Genomic DNA, 25664 nt, shown 5'->3' with positions numbered 1-25664 from the left:
TGCCAAACTCACATGGACTGAGCACACAGCATCAACCATCAAAAAGGCCCATCAATGTCTCCACTTCCTGAAGAAAGCCAGGATGTCCACTACAAGTCCTCACCACTTTCCATAGGTGTGCTGTGGAGTCCGTCCTCAAAGGATGCATTATATCCTGGGGTGGCAGCTGCTCCATACAGGACAAGAAAGCCCTACAGAGGGTGGTCAAAACAGCTCAGGAAATCATCAGCATACAGCTACCAACCAGCAGTACAGGACACCTACACCACATGCTGCCTCAGAAAGATGACGCGCATCATGAAAGATCACAGTCACTCCGCACGAGCACTTTTCTCTTCTCTGCCATCTGCAAAGCGGCTCAGGTCTATTCAAACCCGCACTGCTAGGTACAGGAACAGCTTTTACCCCACTGCTGTAGGAGTATACAACACTAACCAATGTGATTACCTTTAGTAACTAGAGTTGGACTGCTCCTCTCAAGCACATTGGTAAATTACACTATCACTTTAAGCATGCTCATTCCCACGTTCTGAGTTAACTGGCTGTCAACTGGTATCGTTATTACTGTTACCATTATTTATTGCTATTGCACTACTCACTGTCGTTGTCATTGCTTTGTGCGTGCAGTATTTCTATTGTCTCTGTCTTTGTCCATTGTGTGTGGAGAAGCATTCAGGAAGAATTTCATGATACTTGCACGTGGTACTTGTACCTATGACAAACTAAACTTGAACTTAAAGAGGAAGCCATCAGAAATTTGCAGCTCTTCTCACCTGAAGGACATGGAGTGAAGGGGGGAAAGGGGGGGGGGGGGAGAAAAAAAAATTTCTGACAATGACAAGTTGAACTGAAAAATACTGATTGACAGCTGAGAGAAGTACAAACACAAAGGTATAAACAAATAGCAGTGCCTTTTTTAAAACTTTAAATGCCTGGTTATTGGTCTCTTGTTGGCTCTCACAAGATGTTCACAATTTTTCCAAAAATGTGATTTTAAAACATTTTATAAAAGTTTGTTCTTACACATTTACCTTGCTCTGCCACTATGATGTAATAATGTATGTCAATGACTATGACTCCCCCCAACCCCCGGACCTCTTCAAAACTGCATTTGGCCAGTTCAGAAACTGAAAAAAAATCAATACGGTAACTGGAATAGAAATTTAACTCAACGGAAGTTTACTGTCTGTTTCAATGCAGACCATAACTGAGTTACTGTATGTGCATGTCACTCTTATCACTCACACTTAGACCAGAGCTCAAACTTGGGGCAGCAGACCTTATCTATTGTATGCGTTCTATTTTAAATGAGCAGTTCAGTCACAAAAAGGAGCTTTTGAATTTATTTTAAAAAAATCTAAATATTTGACACATCATAGATATATAGTGGTATTAAAGTCAAGGAGTTTCAAAGGACTGTGGAAACAACAGTGATGTGACATTGGTCTTGCCTTTGCAACTTCTGACAGTACAGTATTAGCTTGTGGAGGTCAGGCAAGGTGCCGTCTTACCACAGGCCTGACACCCACCTCCCTGTGAGGAGTCTATGACAACAGCAGCTCTACTGACCATTTGTCTGCGTCACCTCATTGTTTCACATCCTTCCTTAAAGCCACACACAAATGGCATAAGCGCAGTTTGGATCAACATTCAGTGAATTTTCCAAACAAAAACAGTATTTAAAAATCATACTAGCCACAGAAATCCATGTGAGTATGCATAAGCACATTCATGCTTGGGCCTAGGGGTTGCTGAACTTCAACAACAATTACTTCGCTGTGGTAACTGAGATCATAGGGCAGGACTTTTGCGGTTAAGGACACACGTATACCCTCAAGGCTGTTGGTCGAAGGTCTGTAGAAACACTTTCAGCTCTGAGTTGAAGTTGTTCAGTACAAAGTAAACACTAAAGGATCAAGCCTAAATTCATGGCTATGGAGTCTGATGCAAATGTGTTTTAATTCACGATACAAGTTGTCCCTGAACAATGATTTATTCACGTCACTATACAGTTTGGGTCAATAGGAGCGTGCACAAAAATGGAACAAACACCTTGACAGAGCCAAAGCTAGGGCATCCTATAGGTTGGCAGAACCTCCAACTCCCACACAGGGCTGAAAAACAACGGCGCCTACCACAGCGGGGCGCCGGAGAGAATCTTCCTCCACACACGGCTTTAGCTGGCGGCTGTCTGAGACATTCCAGACTGTTCCAAACAAACGCGGCTGTCCCGCTGAGGAAAGCCTCATACAAACATTTGGTTCCCATTTAGGTGGGGCTCTTGCTGCAGGCTCCGCATGCTCAACATTCGACCCCAGGGCTCACAGCAGAGCTGGAGAAACCTTAACTCACCACCCCCATAGCCCAAGGTCACACTTTCCTTCCTTTCCCTCATGCAATAAAAAAGGTAAGGGAAAAAAGCCCCTTCTATTTCATCACTGGGTCTGGGGAAAGGGATTTCGCGGGGCAATGGTCTCTCTAGCCGTCTGTTTCTTTACTTTGATGCCGTGTAGAGCCAGTTAATCATGTGCCTGAGAGCCCAGGGAAGCGCCTCGCCGCACAATGGCAGAAAGCGAAGCTGGCTGGAGTTTGCCCTGTTCGCTCACATCAATCAAGGGCTAAATGGTCAACTCGAGCAGCTTGAGGAAGAGCAGACCAAAACACACTCACAAAAACATACAATAAACAACAGGAAGAATTTATTTATTGCAGGATCTCTTTAAAACATATCATTACAATTAACATTTATTTAAAGAATACTAAAAACTCCAAGGTACATATATGGAGGTCCCAGTTAATCTACCAGCTATCCTTGTGCAGTTTTCTCTAAGACCAACAAGCAGTGAAGTAAGAGTTGTCCTGCAGGACCCTAAAGAGACAACTGGTGTTGTTCCCCCCCTCTTTAAAAACCTAAAAAATGTACCAGCTTTTCCTATCTTCACTTTATCCACAAAGCTCCAGTCAGCAGACTGCAGTGTTGACCGAAATTAATGGCATCCTTTTGCCGAAAACATACCTGAAGTCTGACATTATGAACTACGGATATCAGGAGCTAAGTCAAGCTGCAACCTTGTTTCACTTCTCTGTATTTCCCACATGTGTGCAGTGTCCAACTGGAATGTAAAAATAACTGAATTCTCCATACATTTAAGTATTTATCAGGCAGTTTTGATTACAAGGGCATGCCATTTTTAGCACACCTTCCTTGTTTTACTGATTTTTGTTGGGGGGGGGGATTTGTGCTTAATATGAGTCTGACACCTCATTAACAGCCATTAGACAACTAATCAGGCCAATTATTAGAAATTGGGCTTTTCTAACATATTTGTGTGGAAACATAAGATTTAGACATCGACATCTATGAACAGTAAATTCATTTAAGTGAATTTCATTGAATTAATTTTGGTGCATTTTAGTTTTGAAAATAAACATTTTAAATGAAAAACAAGTGCAAGTGCTCAACTTCCCATTCAACAAACTTAAATGCTTCAGACCTGTATAAATGGGTAAAATGCTGAGCTGATCAAGTTCATTTCATCTGCTAGCAAATAAAGTATGTAACGCAGTATGTACGACTGTTTGGGTTCACGTCAGTAGAACGGCTAAATGTTAGCATTAGCCACAGCAAGAACTTTCAACTTCTGCAAACATGCTTATAAGTAATTATTTTCAAAAAGATCTTTCGCTGGCTAGTCTGAACAATACACACAATCACAGATCATTCATTCAAATTTCAATAAATGAAAAAGCAACAGCACGAAGGTGCCATTCTAGGTGGGATATAGATTTAAACGCTTGCATTGAAAAGATTCCCAATAAACCAAAAGGAGACATTTTTACTGAATGAGAATATTCCCAACCCACCAGAGTGAAGAAAAAGTTGTGCAGAAGTTCTGCAACAGTCTGTGTAGACACACTGAAAAGGAATCAAACTTCAAAAAGTAGCGGAAGTTACACACTTGGGGACTGGTGAGTTACGGGTTCACTGGACCAAACCCGATATGGAGCAAGCCGCACTCAGGCATTCCAGGTCCTAAGTGGACGTATCGAAACGGAAGACGTCCTGCAGAAGTGCTCCCCTGTGTGTGCTGCCCACAAGTCCCTGTCTGTGCCAACTTCAGACCACTGGCCCATGCTGTTTAATGACAGGCTGGCGTTGCTCCTCAAAAATAACCGACATACTGTCAGTGGGCTGTTCAAATATTTACCCTCGGATAATGTTTCCTTGAAGGCTTTTACCTAAGCGGAATATTTTAATGGGTTTATTTTCCTAACATCTATGAATGTTTGCTTTCACAGCTATTGAAATCAAGTACCCTCAATTAGGGGCATATAGCTTCCCTTGCCTCATTCTAACAAGTTAATTACGGTAGGCCATGTCTGCATAAATACATACATTGAGCTGTGTGTCAATACTTGGCACTTACTTGAGCTCAGTTTACAGAACCACAACAAACTTTTATGAAAAGGCAAGATCCGTGGTCAAATTTGCTTCCAACCACAAAATAGTTAGATATAATCTGATCATCCAGTAAAACTGTCAGCCATTTGGTAGTGTTTTCTAGAATGGCACCAGAAGCTACCAACAAGTTGTAAAGTGCATCCACTTCTTTTAAGACAGCCAATAATGATGATGTCTGAAACGATCTCAGCCTAAACCCTTAATGAGGCAGAGAAATGATAATCTAATACTCAAAAAGCCCTTAATTTATAGACCTTGAGGCATGTTAAACCAATAAAACCGATAAATCTCAAGACACATACCCTGAATGTATTTACACTGCAGAACCCCTTCAAGTGCCGAGTCTTGATTTAACAAGATAACATTCCACTCATATATATCAAAGTAAATAGTCCTAGTAATAATCCGGGCTTCCTACTCCAAATACTCCCTGAGTAAGCAAGAATTCCGTATCCAGCATACAGTGTACAGAACAGCAATGCACAGAAAGAGGAAGGGGTGATAGAGAAAACTGAAAGAAAGGTGGTGCAGCAAGTAGCTCCGGTGCCTCACAGTTCCTGGGCTGTTGGTTTAGACATGGATGCCAGTCCAGCTCAGTCTGTGTGAAGTTTGCATATTCTCCCTGTGTTTGTGTTAGTTTTCACCAAAATGCCCCAGTTTCCAGAAACAATCCCAAGACATGCGTTTCAGGTAAACTGATGCCTTTGTGTGTGCAAGAGATTTTCCTAGGATGTATTGGTTTCCCATTAAGAGTGTATCTTGCCTCATGCCTTTTGCTTCGAGGATGGTAACAAAAGCAACGAAAAATGTTTTTTCTTACAAAAAAAAAGCAAGCAGAAAAAATGAAATGGAAAGCTTGTTCTACTATTGAGCAGCTTGGGTGTATAACCCCAAATGTTTGTACTATAATAAACACATGTTGCTAGTAAATCACTTAAAATGTAAAGAGTAACTTCAAATTTCTTGTACCAAAACCTAAAGGACATGTCAAAATTGTGCAAATTTTCCAGTATAATATTAATGTTTATCATGTAATCACATATGTTGCATCAATATGATTTTGAATTTTCTGAAGACTTTTGAGACTCAATTTGTTTTGGAGAAACTGGGTGAAGTATGACTAACTGTAACTTGCTCAATTATTTACACTCGCTCATTTAGCAGATGCTATTCCCCAAAGCGACCTACAGTGATTATGCTAGTAAACTATTATGTTATTTAGCTAGCACCTTTATCAAAGAATTTTTACTGCTAGATACACTATATGGTTAATTCTATACAATCATTCAACCATCAATACAGCAATGTAACAAATATATACATACATATACACTGTAGGCAACTTGGAGTCACCAGTTCACCTGAAACCCATCTTTGGATTGTGAGAGGAAACCGGAGCACCCAGAGGAAATCCATGCAAACATCACACAGATGAGGGATCTAACCCACCGTGGTGTACCAATAGCTTCCCATAAACCTCCAAATACCTTTCATTCAGCTCTTAATTGTACTTGATCAGGATACAAAGTCAAAATATCCACAGCTGCATATAACACAAGTTCAAAGTCAAAGTAATATGTCTTATTAGGCTTTGAGTTATGTGTCTTACTGGGCAAACTTCTACAGATTATATTAGAAGAACCTTGAAAATCTGGAAAGCTCAGCAGATCGCACTGTTCTAACTTGACAAATGTATAAAAACCTCAGAATACTTAAAATCAGTAATGAGAAAACTGACAAACCTGACTGAAATATCAGTGCTGTGTCATGAACTGCAGCAGTGATGAGGCTGAAGTTTCTGTAAAGTGGGTAACAAAGGACCCTCCTGCCAAATGACACAAGGACTTCCTGTATAGAGTTGTATGTCTGTTTAAAAACAAAACAGGAAAAGAATGAGTACAGACTTTCAGCAGTTGTCTAAACTGATCCAATGACAATGAAATGGAGAACAGCTTGCAGTTAAACACCAACAGTGCGGTGAACAATACTTTTGCCCCACTGTTGAAACTGACCTTTCAAGACAGCTGGTTCTCCTCTTCTCAAGCACATGGCAGCATACCCTGCGCCTAATTGCTGCAATTTATAAACTAATTACTCTTAACGATTTCCTTTTTATGGAGGGAAAATACTAGAGGAAACCCTAAACACCCCTGCAACTGTGGTTTTAATTGTCTGCGGTCTTTAATCACCACATTTATTTCAGGGTCTCCCCTCCCCCCATACCCTGCTGCTGGAATACAAAAAGAGTCCCAGAGAGAGCAAATTTCTTTTTAAAAAACTCAGCTGTTAATCCCCTCTGCTGTAGTCACCATGCTCAAAGCTCACACACTCTTGTGCTGTTGTCTCTCCTCTTCCTCTGCTCAGTTATACCCTTTGTAAACAGGTGAGGATCAGCAAGCAGATTGAAAGGGGAAACATGCACCACTGCTTTGAAAGGAGACCTGGCCTGGTCCATACCAGTGCTTAACTCATATCAGTCGGCGCAGAATGGCATCATTACTGCTAGGCTTTGGTCCAAACCTCATCCAGGGAAGAGGTGGTATTGAATTACCCTGTCATCAGATGTGCATTTTAAAATGCAAGGAATCAAAAGCATGTGTACATTATGGGCTGTAAAACACACCTGTAATGTTCTTGTAGGGCTTTGAAGCACAAATGGTTAAATGTCAGACTCTACACAGCAATCTGAGTCAGGTGAAGAACAGCTAATCCAAGTGCAGTCCACCATATACGGTACCCCCGATATTTTTAGCGGCTTACTTCACAATAAAAAAAGTGTGGTCTTTTTCATTGTTTTACAATTGTACAAGACCAAGAACGCGACCATCAGTCTCAAACTGGGTCTTTGTGAACAATTCTAACAATAAACAACATATTAAGCAATAAATGTTTCAAAACGATTCACTTTCCAGTGTTAGAAAAGTTTGGGAGTCAAATGTTTGGCTTTTCCAAATGTGTCATCTGAACACAAGTAACTGGACCTCCAAAAACCAGTGCTCAGAGGCTGAGGACTGTGCTGGTTTTCACTGTTAACTGACTTCCAGTGGTAATTAGGGGAGTATGTCATAGTGCTTCATGTGTCAATCAGATGATAATATGTATTCAGGAAAACCTATAAGAGTCCAATCTTTAAGAAGCCAAGCTTGGGCAGTAAAGCATCAAAAGCCTAGGAGAGGGGCAAAAAAACAAGGTATCACAGCCTGTATGACACTCACAGGTGAAGTTTTACAAGGGAAAAATACACTATTTTTGCTCAAGCAGTCACTGTAGGCTTCTGCACATGAGGTGTGTGTGTGTGTGTGCACGCACACACATTACAAAAGCCACTTGTGAGGAATGGCTTTGAATGACTGCAATTGTTTGCACACATTTGGCAGGTGCCAGGCCTGCAGTAACTGGTGAAGTGAGGTTGCCACAAGAAACCACCCCTGCGGCGATGTCAAAAAACGGACACCCTCAGTGACGGGCAACAGCTCACGGGATTGCACACTAAACAGAAAGGATCCCCAGGAGAGTAGAGCTGCTGTGGCTGGCTCTAAGGCTGGGCTGGGAACAAGGGCGGGGGAACCGCAGCTGGGTCGCCCTACACTAACCGCTCGTAACACCCTGGGGGGCTCGTTTAAGGCTCCAGTGGTGCGCAGAAAAAGCCTGGCATGGCTGACTGCCAAGCAGCACAGGAACAAGACATGGTCTGGCAAGTCATCTCTCACCAGGGTCTTACAAAATGGTCTTGTGCACTTACAGCGAAAGCCGGAGGAGTTCTATATCAGAGGGGGTGTGGATAAGTGAAATGTTTCTGACTGCATACTATTAGCCTTAAGGCAAGGCACGGTTACGGTCCTGATTGTCAGAGGGCTATGCAGATGATCAATCTCATTACATTGTGGATTTCTACGAATGGAAAGCTCTGGTGCACAGCGTATATGTAGCCAAGGAATAGATGGCACTTACAGTCCATCCAATCTCCAACCCCTCAGAGAAACTGTAGGGCTGACCTGTTAAACAGGTTATTATCCACGCTGCCTTTTCTCCTCACTGTATCCAGGCAGTAACTAAACTGTGGCCTTCCAGTGGTATTTCCATTTCAGTCACGCTATTGGTATGTAAGCATTTACAGATGGCTAGGTCTTAAGTGCTGGAAACCAGGTGAGGATGCTTTGTCAGTCATACTTCCAGCCAGCAAAGGGTCCCACTGAGCTTCCTGATGTTCCAGGATGATTCGACCTGGGGTGGGTAGGGGAGGGGAGGAAGAGGGAAAGAAAGAAAGAAGGAAAAAAAAAAAGTCAGCACTTCTCAGGCCACAAACACACCTGAGAACTGAGTCTGCATACCAAACACTACTGACCCTTCTTCATAAGCACACAGAGATCTACCAAGATTACAATTTATTACATGGCCAAGAAGGATCAATAAGTATGTTGACTGTTAAAACCATGACTGAATAGTGAGATGCAAGTCAGCAGTTTTGTAGCTCTTGAAAAACTTCACATTCACTCTCACTGCTCTGCGGTAGGAAATGACCCATCAAAATCAGCAGAACAAACAACTCCCTTTGAAAACCTTTGGTAAACATGGACACTACCACAGCTTTATACTTAATATAGTAAAAATGTGCAACAATTAAGTAGCTAACTACACATTCTTACCAAACAAACCAGGACACAATGAAAGAATGGCGTCACACACAAAAGGTCCAAAAGCAAAAGCATGAAGGTTTTTGGTTCTGGCTCTGATGTGGTGGAATGACCCCCCCCACTCACTCAGAACTGCTGAATCTCTGTCTACATTTAAAAGTCCTCCCATGTTCTCTTAAACGTAAATGTTAAAAAAATAAATAAATAAATAAGCAACGTGATTAGGAATTGCCCATTTTCGGATAAACCATCATGAAGTTACTCATGTGATGTACGTTGATTCAAATGGTGGAAAGTAACTACTTTAGAATCAGGCATCTGCATCCAAGTCTCTTTCTACTAATGTAATTCCTACATATTTTCTGTGAGATGTATGGTGATGTGGAGAAAAGCATCTGCTAAAAGAATGAATGTAAAATGTAAATGCAAGAATGGACAATCAAAGGACTGGATGCAGATCATTTTGTGACAGCCCCTACTCACACTGTGCTCCCCTTCTGTGGTGCGAATCTCATAGGTATAAGCCAGGATGATGTCCACCAGGCTGAGCCAGATGTGGTGGAGGCACTTCTTGTCCAGCAGGTAAGACCGGTTGGTAAATCGCCGCAGCTGTTCTCTCTCTTCTTCTGAAAAATTTTCTGTGGATGGCACAACCCCGTCCGTATTTGCAACATCAAGACAGTCAACAGCGTTAACAGAAGAAGCACAGCGAACACTGAGACTACACTAAAAACTTGAACACCAGAAAGCATGGTACCCACTGTCAAGGTAGAGACAGCATAAGTGATACTCGAAGCAGAGACAGCACATAGTTAATGCAGAGACAGCATTTTTTAATATTGCTTCACTATGGGTTATATTGTAATATGATAAAAGTGTAAGAATATTAATCTTCCGTTGTGCTGCTACAGCTGGGGATTATTTTTAAAAATGTGACATTATTGCTTAGCTGATCCAAAGTGTCTTGTATTCACTTATTCATCAAGAAATTGTAACGTAGTAAATTAGGATATGTTCCTTGCGTTAGAACACCACAGCACACTTCCTCTTTGGATCTACAGTATGACGTTTCAGGTCACAAGTCCACACCCTTCCAAATTATCTCAAATTAAGAGTGATAATCGAGCAGTAGTTACTCAGACCACCAAACTCCTGTAACAAGGGAAATGAACCATGGCACTGGAGGGTCAGAGAGGCTTCTTACCAGTCGCTACGCATTCTCCCCAAAGCCAACCAAGTGTATCATAAACTATTATTCACAGCTGCTAAGAGTCTTGCTGGAGAGCTGATGCCTTTGGTTCCGTCTGGAGCAACTAAATCTTCCAGTTGATAAGATGTCCGTGATTCTGATCAGTGTACAGACAAGCTGAAGACTAATTGAAACAAGCCATGCAGATAATTTCATTTAGTTACATAAATAAAGACCCAAGGTGGAGGGCGGGGGATTCTAGAGCTTAGGTTAAACAATACAACATTTGTATTTTGCTCACTTATGTGATTCTTTTGAACAGACTTTCCCGGACCTCTGCACTATAACCAAAGAAGAAGCAGAAACGGCACAAAGACGAGCAGACCATCTCTAATCACATTAGAAAATTATATTAACACACATAGGTGTGTGGGGAGGATTAGAGAAACAAACAGATAAGATCCAAGAACATAATTTAATTCCAAGAATTACATTAAATGCTAGTCAGAGGGGTGGTATCAAGTACAGGTATAGAATATAGAGGTCGGTCTATAGTAATGCAAGCTGAGTAACTGCGGTAATCACTAACAGATTAGGCCATTTTTAAGTATGGAGGCCATACATGGAACAGAAACAACCTCTGGAAGGAGAACCTCAGTCGGCAGGAACTACCATGCACCTAGAGATGGTGAGCAATGACGTCTGCCAGAGTTATGGGTGCTAATGACATCCTCAAGGCATTACTAACTGCTTGGGGGCCAGAAACATGGTTTTAAACCTGATCCGTATTGCAATCAGCCACAAGGGACATGAAGAACGGGGATGAAAAGTGCATACTCTAGGGGGGAGGGGATTAAAAACCAGATGAGCAACTGCCTTCTGAATTGGTTCTACATCAAAAAGTTTGTTTTTTATGCAGACAGCTTTTACAGATGCAGTTGTTACATAAAATGGAAACTCGTGACATAAAACTAAATTAAAATAAAGCTGCTGAAATGCTGTGGGAGCCGGCCAAGTCAGCAATGCGCTTGCAGCTCTGTAGAACGGTCGAAAGCGATCCCTCGGAAAGCAGCCCCGATATGGAACCCCAGGTCTGAGCAGGACGTAGGACTGAGATCAAGGAAGTGCATTACAGCGGTTTCCAATGATCCTCTGGGCTGATCAGGACCTTTGAGGCCCAGGGGGCTGCATTCCTATTAAATGACAACAGAGTTCAGGCATCCGAGGGTGTCACCCCTCGGGGGGGTCCATGGTTCTCCAAACGAAGCACATGCTGTCTCATACCACTTAAACCATAGACTGTCTGTATGCAACTGGAAGATTTGCAAAACTGCTGAAGTCCAGCACAGAGAGTATAGATGTTGCTGGTCTCCGACTGCTGCAATTGGGCAAATCTACAGACGGTTTATCTAAAGATACATTCACTATATATTTTTTAAAGTTTGCTCCATGTACTTTATTGCACTTACACAGAGATAGCAACTTATTCTTTGCAGCATTTCAGCAGTGTACAAAGCAGTATGACAACACAAATACATTACAGTTCAAGAGCCAAGACTAATAAATTAATAAAAACCAAAACATGGAGACCACATCGTTTTGAGATGTTTCAGCGCTATTAATCAAAGTGTTCTATATTTCGGTCAGTTCACTTTTTTTTTTTTTTTTTACTATACTGTATACACTCATGGTACAGTCAATAAGTTCTACGACTAGCTGCCATGCAATGCCACTGAGTTCTTATTATTGATGGATTGCAACCCACGCAGCATCACTTGGTGGCCAGTCATAGAAGTTATAGTACCATGAGCAAGGAGAAAAGCCCAAAGGACTGACTTCATAATGAATCAATAACTTAATAGCATCTCCTGTATCTGTCAATTAAAAAACCCACAAAACTGTAAAACAAGATGCATGACATCTTTTTCTCATTCTGACAGTGCCTTCATCCCTCAACTCAGGTAGACAGAATAAATTATTGACTGGGCGCAGGCTACCGCATACACTACCTTGTATAATCATGACCTATGACCTCTCCTGCAAGCCCCAGGGAAATTAGCAATGTTCTCTGCTGGGGAAACCCACCTGGAAATGAGCATTGCAAACACTGCCACATTCCTGATCCTCACATTTTGCCTAATGTAACTATTCTTTCTGAACATGTAAAACTCTGCTCCCTCATTTTTAACTTCCAAGTGCTTAAACTCTAAGTAATGGAGACATTGACATGCACATATCGTCCTAACCTTGAAGTGTCTGCTGTCTCTTCCCTGTCACGATCAAAATAAAGTCACCCAGCATCTGATTAAGAAAACAAAGTTAGGGCTTTGGCTTGTACTGAATTTTGTACCACATCTTGTCTCTTGTTTTAAAGCATCAAATTCTATTGTGATGAAACATGTGTTTGGTTCTTATTTGGAGTAGTTACTTGACAAATTCACAGGGCTTTGATCTGACATTGGTTGGCAACTGCTGCTGCTGCTGCTGCTGTTAGAATTTCAAGCAAAGCATTTTGTTCTGGTCCCTCATCCAAGTGCTTAAGGTTAAGGATGAGGTTGTGAAGTACCTGCAGATACACTTCTGCCCAGGAGAATTGAACACTTTAGCTTAAACACAACCCCTTTGTATTTTAAAAAAACACACACACACATTTCCAGAACCGCTTGTCCCATACAGGGTCGCAGGGAGCCGGAGCCTACCCGGTAACACAGGGCGTAAGGCCGGAGGGGGAGAGGACACACCCAGGACGGGACGCCAGTCCATCGCAAGGCACCCCAAGCGGGACTTGAACCCCAGACCCACTGGAGAGCAGGACCCGGTCCAACCCACTGCGCCACCGCGCCCCCCTATTTTAAAAACAATATTAAATTTACTGCATGTATCAAGCCTTTTTGCACTTGTGGATAATAATTTTGTTTCATATAGTTAACCTTTTATCACCCGCTACATGAAAATTAAGTACAAGCTTCTGCTGATTTTGTATACTGCAAAAGATAAGCCTGCAAGTCGCTTTAGATAAAAGCTTTATCTGAATGAATAAATGGGAATATGAGTAGCTCCCCCTGTCAATTGGAAAAGCATGCCCATCTGTTAACTTGAAAAACTACGTCACACAGCTGCCGCCGTTAGATGTATGCTCCACCATTCAAAAAGCAAGCCAGGCACTCTCACATGATTAACTAGCCTCATTTGTCTCTGTGGCGACCCCAGCAGAGCACGGTGTCAGTATACAAGGTGGCTCAGGAAAGGCAACATTCACTGCCTGTCAAACCCAATGGCCACTTTTTTTAAAAAAAAAAACAACCATGAATCGATCAGCAGAAAAGGGTAGGGTGGGCATGGGTATAGTAACTAGCTCCTAAAGCTTTCCATCCACCTACCTTTTGATCCACCTTACTCTCCTGAAATGTCATCCCCTTAATAATCCTCTACCAGTACAAGAACAGCAGAAGACCAAGCTGAGACTAGCAGCATTATTATGTTGCTAAATGAATGCATAAGTGGTACAACAGCCTCTCCAGGAAGTAACTATGTAAATCCTTAGCACCTTCATCTGGGGATGAAACCAGACCTAATGGGCTCCCACCAATAAGCCGTGATCCATGCTGCTTAAACTTGTCTGACGGTATTGATTTTGGATAGGATTACAAGATTGAGAAATAGCGAGTGGAGGGATGGGGCTACAAGGCTGAAAGTGAGCCTGGCACTGAGAGGCAACAACCGCATGATACAGGGGAAGGTGTACTAGTTGTACTTCAGTGTGACAGACAACATTATAATGAGCTTACCCTATCTGAACTGTGATTAGAATCCAGAACCATGTTTTTAGCAGTACTACACCACCTACTGGCACAACTGTATCACAGCAGGACATTGTTAAACCATTTTTGTCATTTGATGCATGAGATCTTAATTGATTCTGGACAGAAAATATAATCAGGTATATATTGGTTTTATTTCTCCCGAAGCTATATAATGAAAGCATTTTAAAAATCAGTTTAGCATACATCATAAGTCTGGACACTCCACAGCCTGGAGCCCTCAACAACTATGCTACACTCATCAACACGGGAGGAGAAAAGGAAACACGGGCCAAAAATGAGCAGCTTCATTCCTCTGCTGAACAGGAGCAAAAATGTAGGGGAATAGGAGAGTAGGAAGTAAGGACACTTTGCCTACCTGTTTCACTCTGCTCAGCTTGGGCTTGGCAGGACTTGGTCCACCACGGATGGAACTTCAGCAGGTTCTGGATGGCTTCATCCTCAAACAGGTCAGCACTGATAGAATATGACAAGATGATGCCACAGGGGTCAGTCCAAAGGACTTCTTTAGGGGGGAAAAAAAAAAAAAAAATCTGCAGCTGATATAGAATCTTCTATAGTTTTAACTGATGACAAATCCCCTCATATACAGCAAGTTAAACATGACAAGTTTATATTATATGAATTAATGCTGTTAGACATGCAATAAAAGTACTTTTAGTAAAGTGACTCACAGATAATGATCAGGGTCAAACTTGGCACTTTCCGCAGACAGCCGACCCTGCCTCCTCTCCACTGCTGTAGTAGCGTCAGGGTTCCTCACATCAATGACACCACTCAGCTCCTCCTGATTGGACAGAATGAATGGAAGTGGCATGAGAAGACCACATAAAACCAGTCATTGAGTCAGGCATGTTAAGCTAAACGTTACCTCTGCATTTCTGCTTCAAATACGATTGATAAGATTAAACTTGTTAGATTTCTCAGAAATTTGTTTTGCATCATAGAAGCTCTGTGTTTCAAGGGCGATAGCATATTACACAATAAGGGCAAACACAGAAGAATGTGAAAGTAGTTGAATAAACAGATATATAATGCATGGTGCTTTCTGACTGAACACGCACATTAAACACAAGACATGACAGAACGCAAATTGCACTGATCAGTATTTCGCACAGAAAATAGTGCACAACTACTTCATTTACATGTATTCATTTATCAGACACTTTTCTCCAAAGCAACGTACATCTCTGAGAAAATACAATGTGTTCATTACATTAGAAGAAAGAGACATAGCTGCACACGTGATTGTTAAGTAAACCTAGTTTGTTTCTTTCCACTTTATACACCGATGTTCATCGTGCGAGTAGGTGCACAAAACTCTGGATAGACTAAAAAAATTGCAGGAAGGCTATCAGGATTAAAGGTACACAAACATTTACATACACTTCACTTGTGCTCTCAGCTGCAGAACTGCTTTGTTTGGGAATATAAGTGCGCTTGCCTGAGCAGTGTGCCATCATAACAGAAGCCTCATGCTTAAAAATTCATCTTACAGTGCTCAGTATCAGTGAAAATTTCTACTACACAAGAACAACTTAACAGAAACGGGAGAAAAAAGTGAAAGTAAAACAACCCAGAAGTTCCCCTAATTTCTCTGGAAATTGCTGCAGAAGAGGAGGGGGAGTAGTTTCTGGCAAGCATACTCAAACTTTTGACTGATACTATATATATGTACTTTATATCACTTTGTGTACTTATGCCACTTGTGTTTTATTTGAAATATGAGATGTCCTATGCATCTCTTGTAAAGATGTTGTTCTACAGTGAGGAGTACTTTGTCACTCTTCCGAAGTCTAAGGGAAAGAGTCCCGTGGTTCTAACACAGCCCATGGATTGACCACATATGGACTCCAGTTTTCGTTTGGGCAGGTGAAACCCCAGATGCGTGATAAAATAGATTACTGCTGATTGCAAACCACAAACAATCAGTGCAGTGACATTACAAAACAGAATGACAATGAGTTTGAGAAGAGCAATGCATCACCAAGCACAAAATTACACCTTTCTTTCACCAACAAATGAAGGGATAAATAGGAAGTCAATAATTTGTATTTCAATAAATATGCTAAAAGGTATTAAATGCATTAAGAATTAGTGCTTAAGACTGACAACTCAACACTGAAAACAAAAACACTGGCTCAAAATGTGGCTTCCTCTATAATGAAGTTCTGAGAGAGAGAGAACATTGTCACAGCAAGAATAAGATTAAGTGCTTACTTGGGAAGTGATTATAAAACTTCCGGCAGGTAAATAATGTAGTTGATGAATGGAAGTAAAACCCTTATTTCTTCCTTCCTTCCTTCTTATACTTAAAGTATACTATAAATTATACTTTGGCAGACATCTTACAGGCAGCATGCACATTCCTTCAAAAGTCACAATTTAAAGTTGACTTATAACGGTTGCCAACTGTCCATAAATCTAAAATGCATTTCCTTATTAACCTGTCTGCAATTGTATTTACTATTCTAGGAAACAAAGTCTTACAATTCATTATTTCAAAAGTTATATTTACAGTCACCTGCCAACCCTCATCAATTATATGGGATAGCTAGTAGTACAGTGGTTAGAGCTGCTGCCTTTGGACCCAAAGGTCAGAGGTTCGAGCTTCACCTCCAGCTGTAGTACCCTTGAGCAAGGTACTTATACTAAATTTCACCAGTAAAATTACCCAGCAGTATAAATGGGTAAATAGCTGTAGGTGCCTTAACATTGTAAGTTGCTTTGGAGAAAATCATCAGCTAAATGAATAAATGTAAATATGCTTAGCAAAGCTCATTTTTATAAAAACATCACACTTTGCTTGCAATCTACAATCTCACCTGCAACCTGATGAACACTCCTGAGCGCTTGTTTCCAAAGCCATACTTCTGGAGAGAGTTGAGCAACTGCTCTGAGCTCTCTGTGTACACCTCCTGTTCCACCTGCCAGTCAAAGTCATCGCTATCCTCTTCTTCACCTTCCTCGCTCCTGCTACAGGCATCTGAAAGCCAAAATTGTGCAAAACCTGACTTGAAACCACACTGGTGAAATTAGGATTGAACTGCATGAATGAATGAGCCACGTGTTGTGAAAACAGCAGCTGCAAGAAATTCAAATGTGATCGGGACACCTAGGGGCTCTCTACTGGAGACACCACACCCCACAAGGGTACACCAATAAGGGTAATCAGGTGACTAACGTACCCAAGTCCTCAACTAGAGGCTTGGCTGATTTGGAGCCCCGGGGGGCCAGAAGACTTGTCAGCATCTCAAGCCCCTCAAAGTGTTGTCCTGCTGTTTCCTTAGGCACACGGAGAGTGAAGAGGCCTGGAAAAGAAAGGGAATCAATCAAAAGAGTATTAACATTTGACAATTCAGCCAGGGGCAGGACTTGAAGGAAGGTCGGTCTAATTTGTCCTACAGTATCCCAGCGATCAATGCAATCCACTTAAATCAGAGAACTGAGCACACGGCATGGAACGAACCTGAAGAGAAAGGTCTTTCCAGGACATGTATCTGCAACCCCAGGGTAATCTCCAAAGCCCTTTCTCACTTACATTTCTGCCAGAGTGAATGATATGCAAATAAGTGTAATACAATGTCAGCTCATTCCAATCGCTACTTCAAGAAAAGTATTTGTCAAAAGTGATCATGATTTCTCTCCTAACTGAAAGAGCACTGAGACAACAGATTCCCCTGGCTCTTCCATTTTAATGACCTCATAAAACTTTCAAGGCCCTGTCAGAATATTTACCTTAAAAATGCATTCTGCCATTGATTGCCTTGGCTGAGGGCTCCTTATGAGGTTTGCTGGGCCCACAGAAGCTGTCTAAATGATTTCTAATTACATGTGTAAACAGGGACACCCATTACTTGAGCTTTATTACTAGCTGTTGCTGAATTATTTAAATCCGGCATGTCAAAGAGGATGTTGTAGAAATCAGGGGAGGGGGTGGCAGCGTACATAATTTAACACCTTCTACAGGAACCCAGCAATTTAAGTACCACCTAAACAACTGAGTGCAACTGTGACCTATGAAAACAGGAAAAAATGTGTCATTTCAACCTAACCTGTAACTTATAGACACAGGAAACTCAAGAACTATCTGCCACTGGGAAGGAATTTAGAAAGTGAGCAAGTGAGATTGGCAGCCAAAAAAAGGATTAATGGCAGCACTGATTAACAAAACGGAATACGAAACCTCTGAGTGTGCTGTGCATAATTAAGTCTGACAGGGTTTTGGCGAGTGTGAAATGGACACCAGGGATCAATCCATTCACATTCGAGTCAGGATGTAACTTGCAAAGCCGGTGTGGCTGCCTGTCAAGGAGCGCAAACACACAGTCGTTCACAGAAGAGCGTACACCGGCAAACCAGTCTGAACCGAAAACAGCAGTTCACATCCCGTATCTGTGTCCCAGATAATGCTGCACCCCTAACGACCATACACACTCCAAACATAACAACTTTATACTAGCGTTTATCAATTTCCACAACTTTGGTTTGTAAAGCTTTCAATTCAACACAAATTTCTCACCTTTATTAATATCAAAGGATGCCTTTTCTCTTCCATCTTCTATGATTCTTCCTGGAAGGGTTAGTCTGATGAAAGAAGGACCAGAGAAACCCATATTCAGTTTGTCAGATGTAATACGTTGTGTCTTTGTGTATAATGCCAAAGCCACAAACACTCCATATACTTATTATACAAAAAATATCAAGCCTGCATACGACCTCACTTTAAATACGCAGGGTTTGAAAATGAACTAATTAAAAATGCATTTTATCTACCCCTAATAATGATGGGTAAATAATTGATAGGAAAATTCCTCTCTTAAAGATGGGTATTTGCTTTAAGAAGCTTTGACAATGCGCTCACACATGTGTCATATACATATATTTCATGCCATTTCCAGCCCAAACAACAGCTCTAAACTTGACTGGCAATGGACAAGCAAAACAGCCAGGTGGTGTACTTGTCCTTCAAGCTGCTCCAACCCTAGAAAAGCAGTTTGAACTCTGGCTCTAAAAGGCAGCAAGGCTCAAACAATGTTCCCATGACAGCCTGTCTGCAGATGCAAAGAGCAGATGTTGGTAGCTCAAGCCAGAAAGCCTGATGCAACAGGCCAATTCATTACATTTACATACATTCATTTAGCAGATGCTGTTATCCACAACGATGTAAAACAATTACGTACACATTTATTAATTTGTATTTAGCCGATGCCTTTGTCCAAGGTCACTTACATTACAAAATAGACAGCAAAGTACCTGCAATCATTTACACAACTATGTACATTAATACATTTTACTTATTTATACAACTGAGCAATGTAACACAGACCCACACAACAATACAAAGCACAACTGGGATCTTCAGTTCACCGGAAACAGCTTTAGACTGTGAAAGGAAACCCATGCAAATATAACACAGGCTGAGCGACACCTTAACCCACTGCCCAAGAGTTTCCTTCTACTGGTGTGGAGAAATTTCAACGTGCGTCTTAATTACAACAAACTACTAATGAACTTGTGGTTGTACATTTGACGACTGGAACTTTCTGGAAGGCATGATTCAAGCTGGTGAAGCCATCACTGAGTTCTCCTCAAAAAGTGTCCACCCATCCATTATCAATAACTACTTCTCCAATAGAGGGTCACACTGATCTAGACCCTCTCCCTGAAGCACAGGGTATGAGGCTGGGTACACCCTGGACAGGGTAGCAGTCCGTATCAGGTCAATCGCTCGAAAGCCACACAGCTACCTGCTGAGACACCATGCCACTCATACTTACATGCTTCACACAGACTTTGTCATGTCAGAGTGTAATTTTCCCCCCACCAGAGTGATTTTTTTTTTAAAAAAAAAAAAAAAAAAAAATGAATTTGGAAGCAAGAACCATTCCATTATAAATCCAACGGACTTTCATATTTTAATATATGACACATTTTAATTACATTTTTATTGCTAGTATAAACATACCTTTCTTTTTAGCAGTTAACACAGATCAGACATTCTAATTAGGGGTGTGAATTTTAATAACATTTCCTACAGATTTCTTTGAGTCTTTTCAATGTGCCTCCATGGCATAGAGGATTATACAGTATTTCATATGTTATAAGCAGTACATACTAAATGAGCAAAACAGGTATCACATTTTCAGTTTCCAAATATGTACAATTTAAAGATGTGTACACTGACCATACAAAAGCATTAGCATTGTGAGAATGCAAATGGGCTGAAAAAGCATAATCTGCACATCACAATCATAGCCAATAGAAATTAGATTAATTTTATCACCCTTCCATCCATTGTCCTAGGCAGGGTTGTGGTAGTCTACAAACTACCCCAAAGTCTCCGGGCACAAGGCTCAGGGGAGGGGTACACCTTCAACAGAAGGTCAGATTATCGGAGAGTAGCCACACACACACACACACACACACACACACACACACACACACACACACACACAATGGGCAATTTAGAGTCACCGATTCCCCTGAACTGCATGTCTTTAGACTGCCGGAGGAAACCAGACCACCTGGAGGAAACCCATGTAGACAAGGGGGAACATGAAAACTCTACACAGACTGAGCCAAATTTGAACCTACACCCAGTGTGAGATAGAAGCAAGATTTGATGCGCCACCATCACGCCCCACAGAACTTTATCAGTATAAGGTAAATCATAAATTTTTCCTAATAAATTCTTTGTTTCCCAGAAAGCCATAGATGGCACCTACATTCATAATATGTAGGAATAATTTGTCATTTGGAAAACACACCTGAGGAAGTATGGCTTGGCATAGAATTTGAAGTCCTCTCCATCGATGTACAGGTCAAACTCCGACGTCCTGGTGTAGGGAACTCGAATGCTGAAGATAAGGAAGTCGTCTTCCTGACTCAGCTCAAATGCTGGTGTTATCATGGTGTATCCCTAATCAATCTCAGTCTAAAAGGGAAAAAACACAATGCTCACATGCAACGGGTAGCACACCTGTGACAACTTAAAATGATCTTCATCTCGACTTTAACTGGTCTGAAATCACCATCTTAACATAGGTCATTGAAGGAGATTGCTTGCTGTATTTACTATTTAAGGAGACCTATACAGTCTGCTCCAACTGATTTATGCAATGCCTGTAATCTTAAAAAGAATTAAACTTGCATGCTTTGTAACCATGACAAGGGACACGACCAGCTCACAAATTCTGTTTTTATCTTTAGCTGACAGAAGAACAAAGTTTGCAGGCGACTCACGTACACACGGACATTCCCTAAACCTCTTAATGAGGATACAATAATTCTTCTTGTACAATATGTACAAGCATAAAATTCGGTATACAAGATGACTTATAAAATTCCTGGGACAGCTGGTAGCATTGTGGTTACAACTGCTGTTGTTGGACCCAAAGGTTGCAGGTTTGAATCCCGCTTCCAGCTGTAGTACCCTTGAGCAAGCAAGGTACTTTCCCTAAATCACTCCAATGAAAATTACCGAGCTACATAAATGGGTAAATAATTATAAGTACCTTAACACTAAGTCGCTTTAGAGAAAAGCATCAGCTAAATGTAAATGTGATTCTGTCTTGCACATTCCAGGGATATTTTCAAAACACAAGACTTTATATAGGACATCATTCTACTGGAAGAGGTACGGTAAATCTTGCATAAAAACTGCAAGCTCCACATCAGCTTGCTGACAGCATATCTCAGACATTTCAGACAGATTTCACCAAAAAGCTGATACAGATTTTAATTTCTCAGCATAAACTTGTGACTTTTGAAAGAGACTCATTTATTCAGCAGAAATTCATGTAAATTATTCCCAAGTATCAAGACCTACACACAACTAAAAGAGGTTGCCAAATGTTCTTGTTTCAAGACAAAATGTGGCAGGCCATAATTAAAACGCATCAAAAGACGATCAGTGCAAGCACCACTGAATAGAAAATAGTTCTTTGCTGCTTTCTGAACACACACCAGGTAGTAAGGATCGAGATGTGGTGAATAGCTGCTGATTGGACACATGATTAAAGTTCACTGCGGCATCTGTTCAAACCAACCTTTCCCCACAACTGCATTCAATCACGTTCCAATCTTCCAATTCAAGCAGAACGCACTAGTGAAGAAAACACACTTTCTGCGCTAAGTGGAATCAGTTGTATTCAGACAGACTCTGGGTGTGACTGCAAACTACTCAACTCTTGCACTGCGGTTATTTGAGAAATACTTTGCTCGCCTCCCCTTTCCGAAGCTCTGTGTGAAGTCTGGCACAGAAACTAGGTTTTAGACCCAAGGTTGCCTTCTTCCCACTGCTGCCAGACTGGTGCTAAATCAATGCTAAAGCAATGAAACAAAAACAAGAAGTACAAGAAACAGTGCAGTGATAAGACATTCCGCTGCTTCAAAATCAGTAGGACTAAGTACTGAAGTTGGCATAATGGCCAAGGCTGTCACTTTGGAAACAATGTTCCTGGCTCCAATCCCACTCCTGCTGTAGTATCCTTGAACAAGAGACTTGCCCTGAATTGCTCCAGTGTATAAATCACTGTAAAGTTGATGAGCCAACACTGTATGTTGCCTTAGGCAAAATGTGACAGTTAGAAAAATGGTTAAGGATCAGAGCGATGAAAAATGAAAACTGAGCCACAGAACATACAGTGCAGTTACGCTACCTGCTTGATGCTTAACAGGCACTCGTTCAAAGGTACTTTCATAATCAAGCCACCATGTCACTAATGGATCCGTAACACCAATATTGATCCTTCAGCGCTCCAATGCTAGAATTAAAAACAAAAATAAAGAGGAAAGTGCAGGCTGCAGAATCTACATGCATTTTCGTAGCACGTGCTTTTCTTTTAAAGTGACACACAATGATTAACAACTCACACTTAGATTACATCTTTACCCAGGATGACGTTGTGAGCTCCTTCAGTTTTAAGTGCTCTCTGTATATAACTTTAAAATGTTTGTTATTTATTAAGCTAATTTTTTTGTTGGTAAAACTGTGCACCGCATATTATGTGTCATGCAGAGCTGTGTGAATCTCTGTGCAGTGATTAAAAGTATTACCCAATCCTTACAATGCTGGAAACACTGCATGAAACTCCCTACAACCATAAATTCACAATTCATCCATAACTTCAATAACTGCTTGTCCTGAGCTGGGTCGCGGGTGAACCGGAGCCTACCTGGATTGGACGCAAGACTGATAAACCCTGGATGGGAGACCGTTTTTATCGCCCTTCCTACAACCATTCACACATGATTTTACAGTAGAACAATGAAGCCCGAGCGCGCGAGCGCACACGCACAAACACACAAGCCATTTTAGTCTCCATGATTTCAGCTTTAACACCTCATGTCCCTGGACTGAGAGGAACCCAGCGCACCTGCGACCTGGAGGAAACCTGAACTCACACAGGGAGAACATGCAAACTCCAGACAGCCTGAGTGGGACTCGAACCCACGTCCCATCACGCAGCCCAGGCGAAGACGAAAATGGATGATCAGCCCATAACCGTAAGCCACCGCAGTCCTGCCGCCCTACGTGTCCACGGGGCTCCACCTGAGCGGCTGTGCCGCGGTGGAGTCGCTCCGATAGCTGCCCCATCATGCACTGGTGCAAAGCGAAATATTACATCCGACGGATGCAAAAATCGTCATGGCTTCGTCATCATTTTCGTTCGGAAATCGTTCCCTCGCGGCAAACCGCCCGGCGCACGAGGTTTGTCAAAACGGAGCGAAACAGCCCCGTGCAATGCCATTCTTGGCGTTTTCTAATATTTAAACTTTTGACCTGCAAACGAAACGTTTGTACTGAGTTCGGTCATTAAAAGATATTTAATTAAACCCGGACAACAGTACTCAACTCATTTTTTCGTCTGGTACGTTTTTCATTCAGCGCTGACAAGACGGTAACTAAGCCTCCGGTCGGCCTCGTGATAAACCGTCTCTCAACTTCGACAGAGACGTGGGTGCGAAAAACCTTTACCTCCCAAAAATTTGGTAAATTGCACCTATTTGCGAACATTTTGATTTTCTGACGAAAAAAGCATTAGGAGCGAACTCCTGTGACAACTCCTCATGACATGAGCTGCTACTTCGGCTCGTTTCACTTTCACTCGCATTTGATTTCGACGGTTTGTTTGTTTTCGCCGTACAGATTTCATTTGTTCTGTTCAATTAAGTGACTCTCTGCCAAACTTTCTTTCCTAAAACATGTCTTAGTCAGTAGCTACGACATCATTTCTCAGCAATTCGAGACAATATGCTACTTAATAAAACCAAAAATAAGATGCTTAGCACTGTAAGTTACTAAACTCGGCAGTAACTAAGTGTTAACAAAAGCCGAATAACTAAGTTAACAAATCGTGATACTCAATAGATGTTCGTAAATATGATATATCACAGACGTGAAGAGTTCGGCTCGATTTTTTAGCTACTGCCAGGCGCGGGCCTGCGCGCGAGCCCGCCAAGGAAGCCTGCGCGCGCCGCCAACAAGTGCCCTGCCTGGCGCCTCGCGCAACGCGCGGTACCGACACCCAGAAGCTTTACCTGCTCCGAAACAAGTCGGTCCCGCTCTGCCAACGCGGCGCCCTCCCAATCCCGCGTGCTGCCTCTCCCGGCGTAGTATCTTCATCACGCACGTTTCAGAAGGGACACCATTCTTGTGCCGTATTAAACAGTATATAACGGCACAAAACATCTCCTCTTCGCTTCAGGGTTGTTTCAAAGTTGCTTGAACGTTGAACAAGCACGTTCTGTATGTTCTAAAAATTCTGAGCCAGAGAAAAAAGAAAAAACCTACACACACAAACGCCTGAGAAGTGTCAAGCCCCGTTCGCTAAAAACAGTATAAACGGTATAAGGATTTTATGTACTGTGTATGTGTTTATGAAAAGTATTCAGTGTTTTTCGCACCACGCCACCTGTTGGTCGCGGTAAAATATTAGGGCTCATTCATCCGTCCAACCAGTTTCAATAACAGCTTGTGCTCAGCAGGCTCGCAGTGAACCGGTGCCTATCCTGGAAGCATGGAGAAATACATTACGGAGAAATACAGATGCGGGGGTATCCTGGAAGGGCCGCCAGCGCATCGCAGGGTAGCAACACATACACAAGACAATTTGGAGTCACCAGTCTACCTGAACTGCATTTCTTTTTTGACTGTGGGAGGAAACCGGAGCACCCAGAGGAAATCCACGCGAACACCGCACAGACTGAGCGGGGATCGAAAGGTTCATTCAGCAAAAAGGAAAATAACGGAACGGGTGTGTGTTTCGGTGGACTGTATGTACACCAAGCCATCGTGTCGTCTCAAGCAAGTTTTAATTTTTGTTATTAATAAGCAAAGTGCTCTGTGTCTTTACTACAGAGAGTAACACACCCGGGTAAAACACTGTTGTCGGTCCATGTCCATAACAGTATGAGATCAGTTGCACATAATTGGCTGTTTTTTCACTGTTTTAATCCATGATTCAGTGAACGTCACGGTCCTGTTTAGGGCTACCACCTTCCAACCGTAAGGTTTTTAGTTCCGATCTTGCTCCTGCTGTAGAACCATTGAT

The 25664-nt window shown here is 41.9% G+C and overlaps 1 protein-coding gene across 1 annotated transcript in view; it reads right to left on the bottom strand.

The window, feature by feature from the left end:
* shq1 (SHQ1, H/ACA ribonucleoprotein assembly factor) overlaps positions 1 to 24790 on the bottom strand; it is a 38835-nt gene extending 14045 nt beyond the window's left edge. The window contains exons 1-10 of the mRNA XM_018734144.2: positions 24652 to 24790; positions 20877 to 21043; positions 18629 to 18693; positions 17295 to 17417; positions 16932 to 17092; positions 14781 to 14893; positions 14465 to 14562; positions 9580 to 9734; positions 8633 to 8686; positions 6205 to 6328 (exon numbers count right to left, since the gene is read on the bottom strand). Coding sequence (XP_018589660.2) covers positions 6205 to 6328; positions 8633 to 8686; positions 9580 to 9734; positions 14465 to 14562; positions 14781 to 14893; positions 16932 to 17092; positions 17295 to 17417; positions 18629 to 18693; positions 20877 to 21019 — 1036 coding nt within the window. The 5' untranslated portion in view covers positions 21020 to 21043; positions 24652 to 24790. The remainder of the gene's footprint in view (positions 1 to 6204; positions 6329 to 8632; positions 8687 to 9579; positions 9735 to 14464; positions 14563 to 14780; positions 14894 to 16931; positions 17093 to 17294; positions 17418 to 18628; positions 18694 to 20876; positions 21044 to 24651) is intronic.
* Positions 24791 to 25664: the final 874 nt, after the last annotated feature.

This window comes from Scleropages formosus, chromosome 22 (assembly GCF_900964775.1).
Source record: "Scleropages formosus chromosome 22, fSclFor1.1, whole genome shotgun sequence".
NCBI lineage: Eukaryota > Metazoa > Chordata > Actinopteri > Osteoglossiformes > Osteoglossidae > Scleropages > Scleropages formosus.
This window is presented reverse-complemented; position numbering and strand designations above follow the sequence as displayed.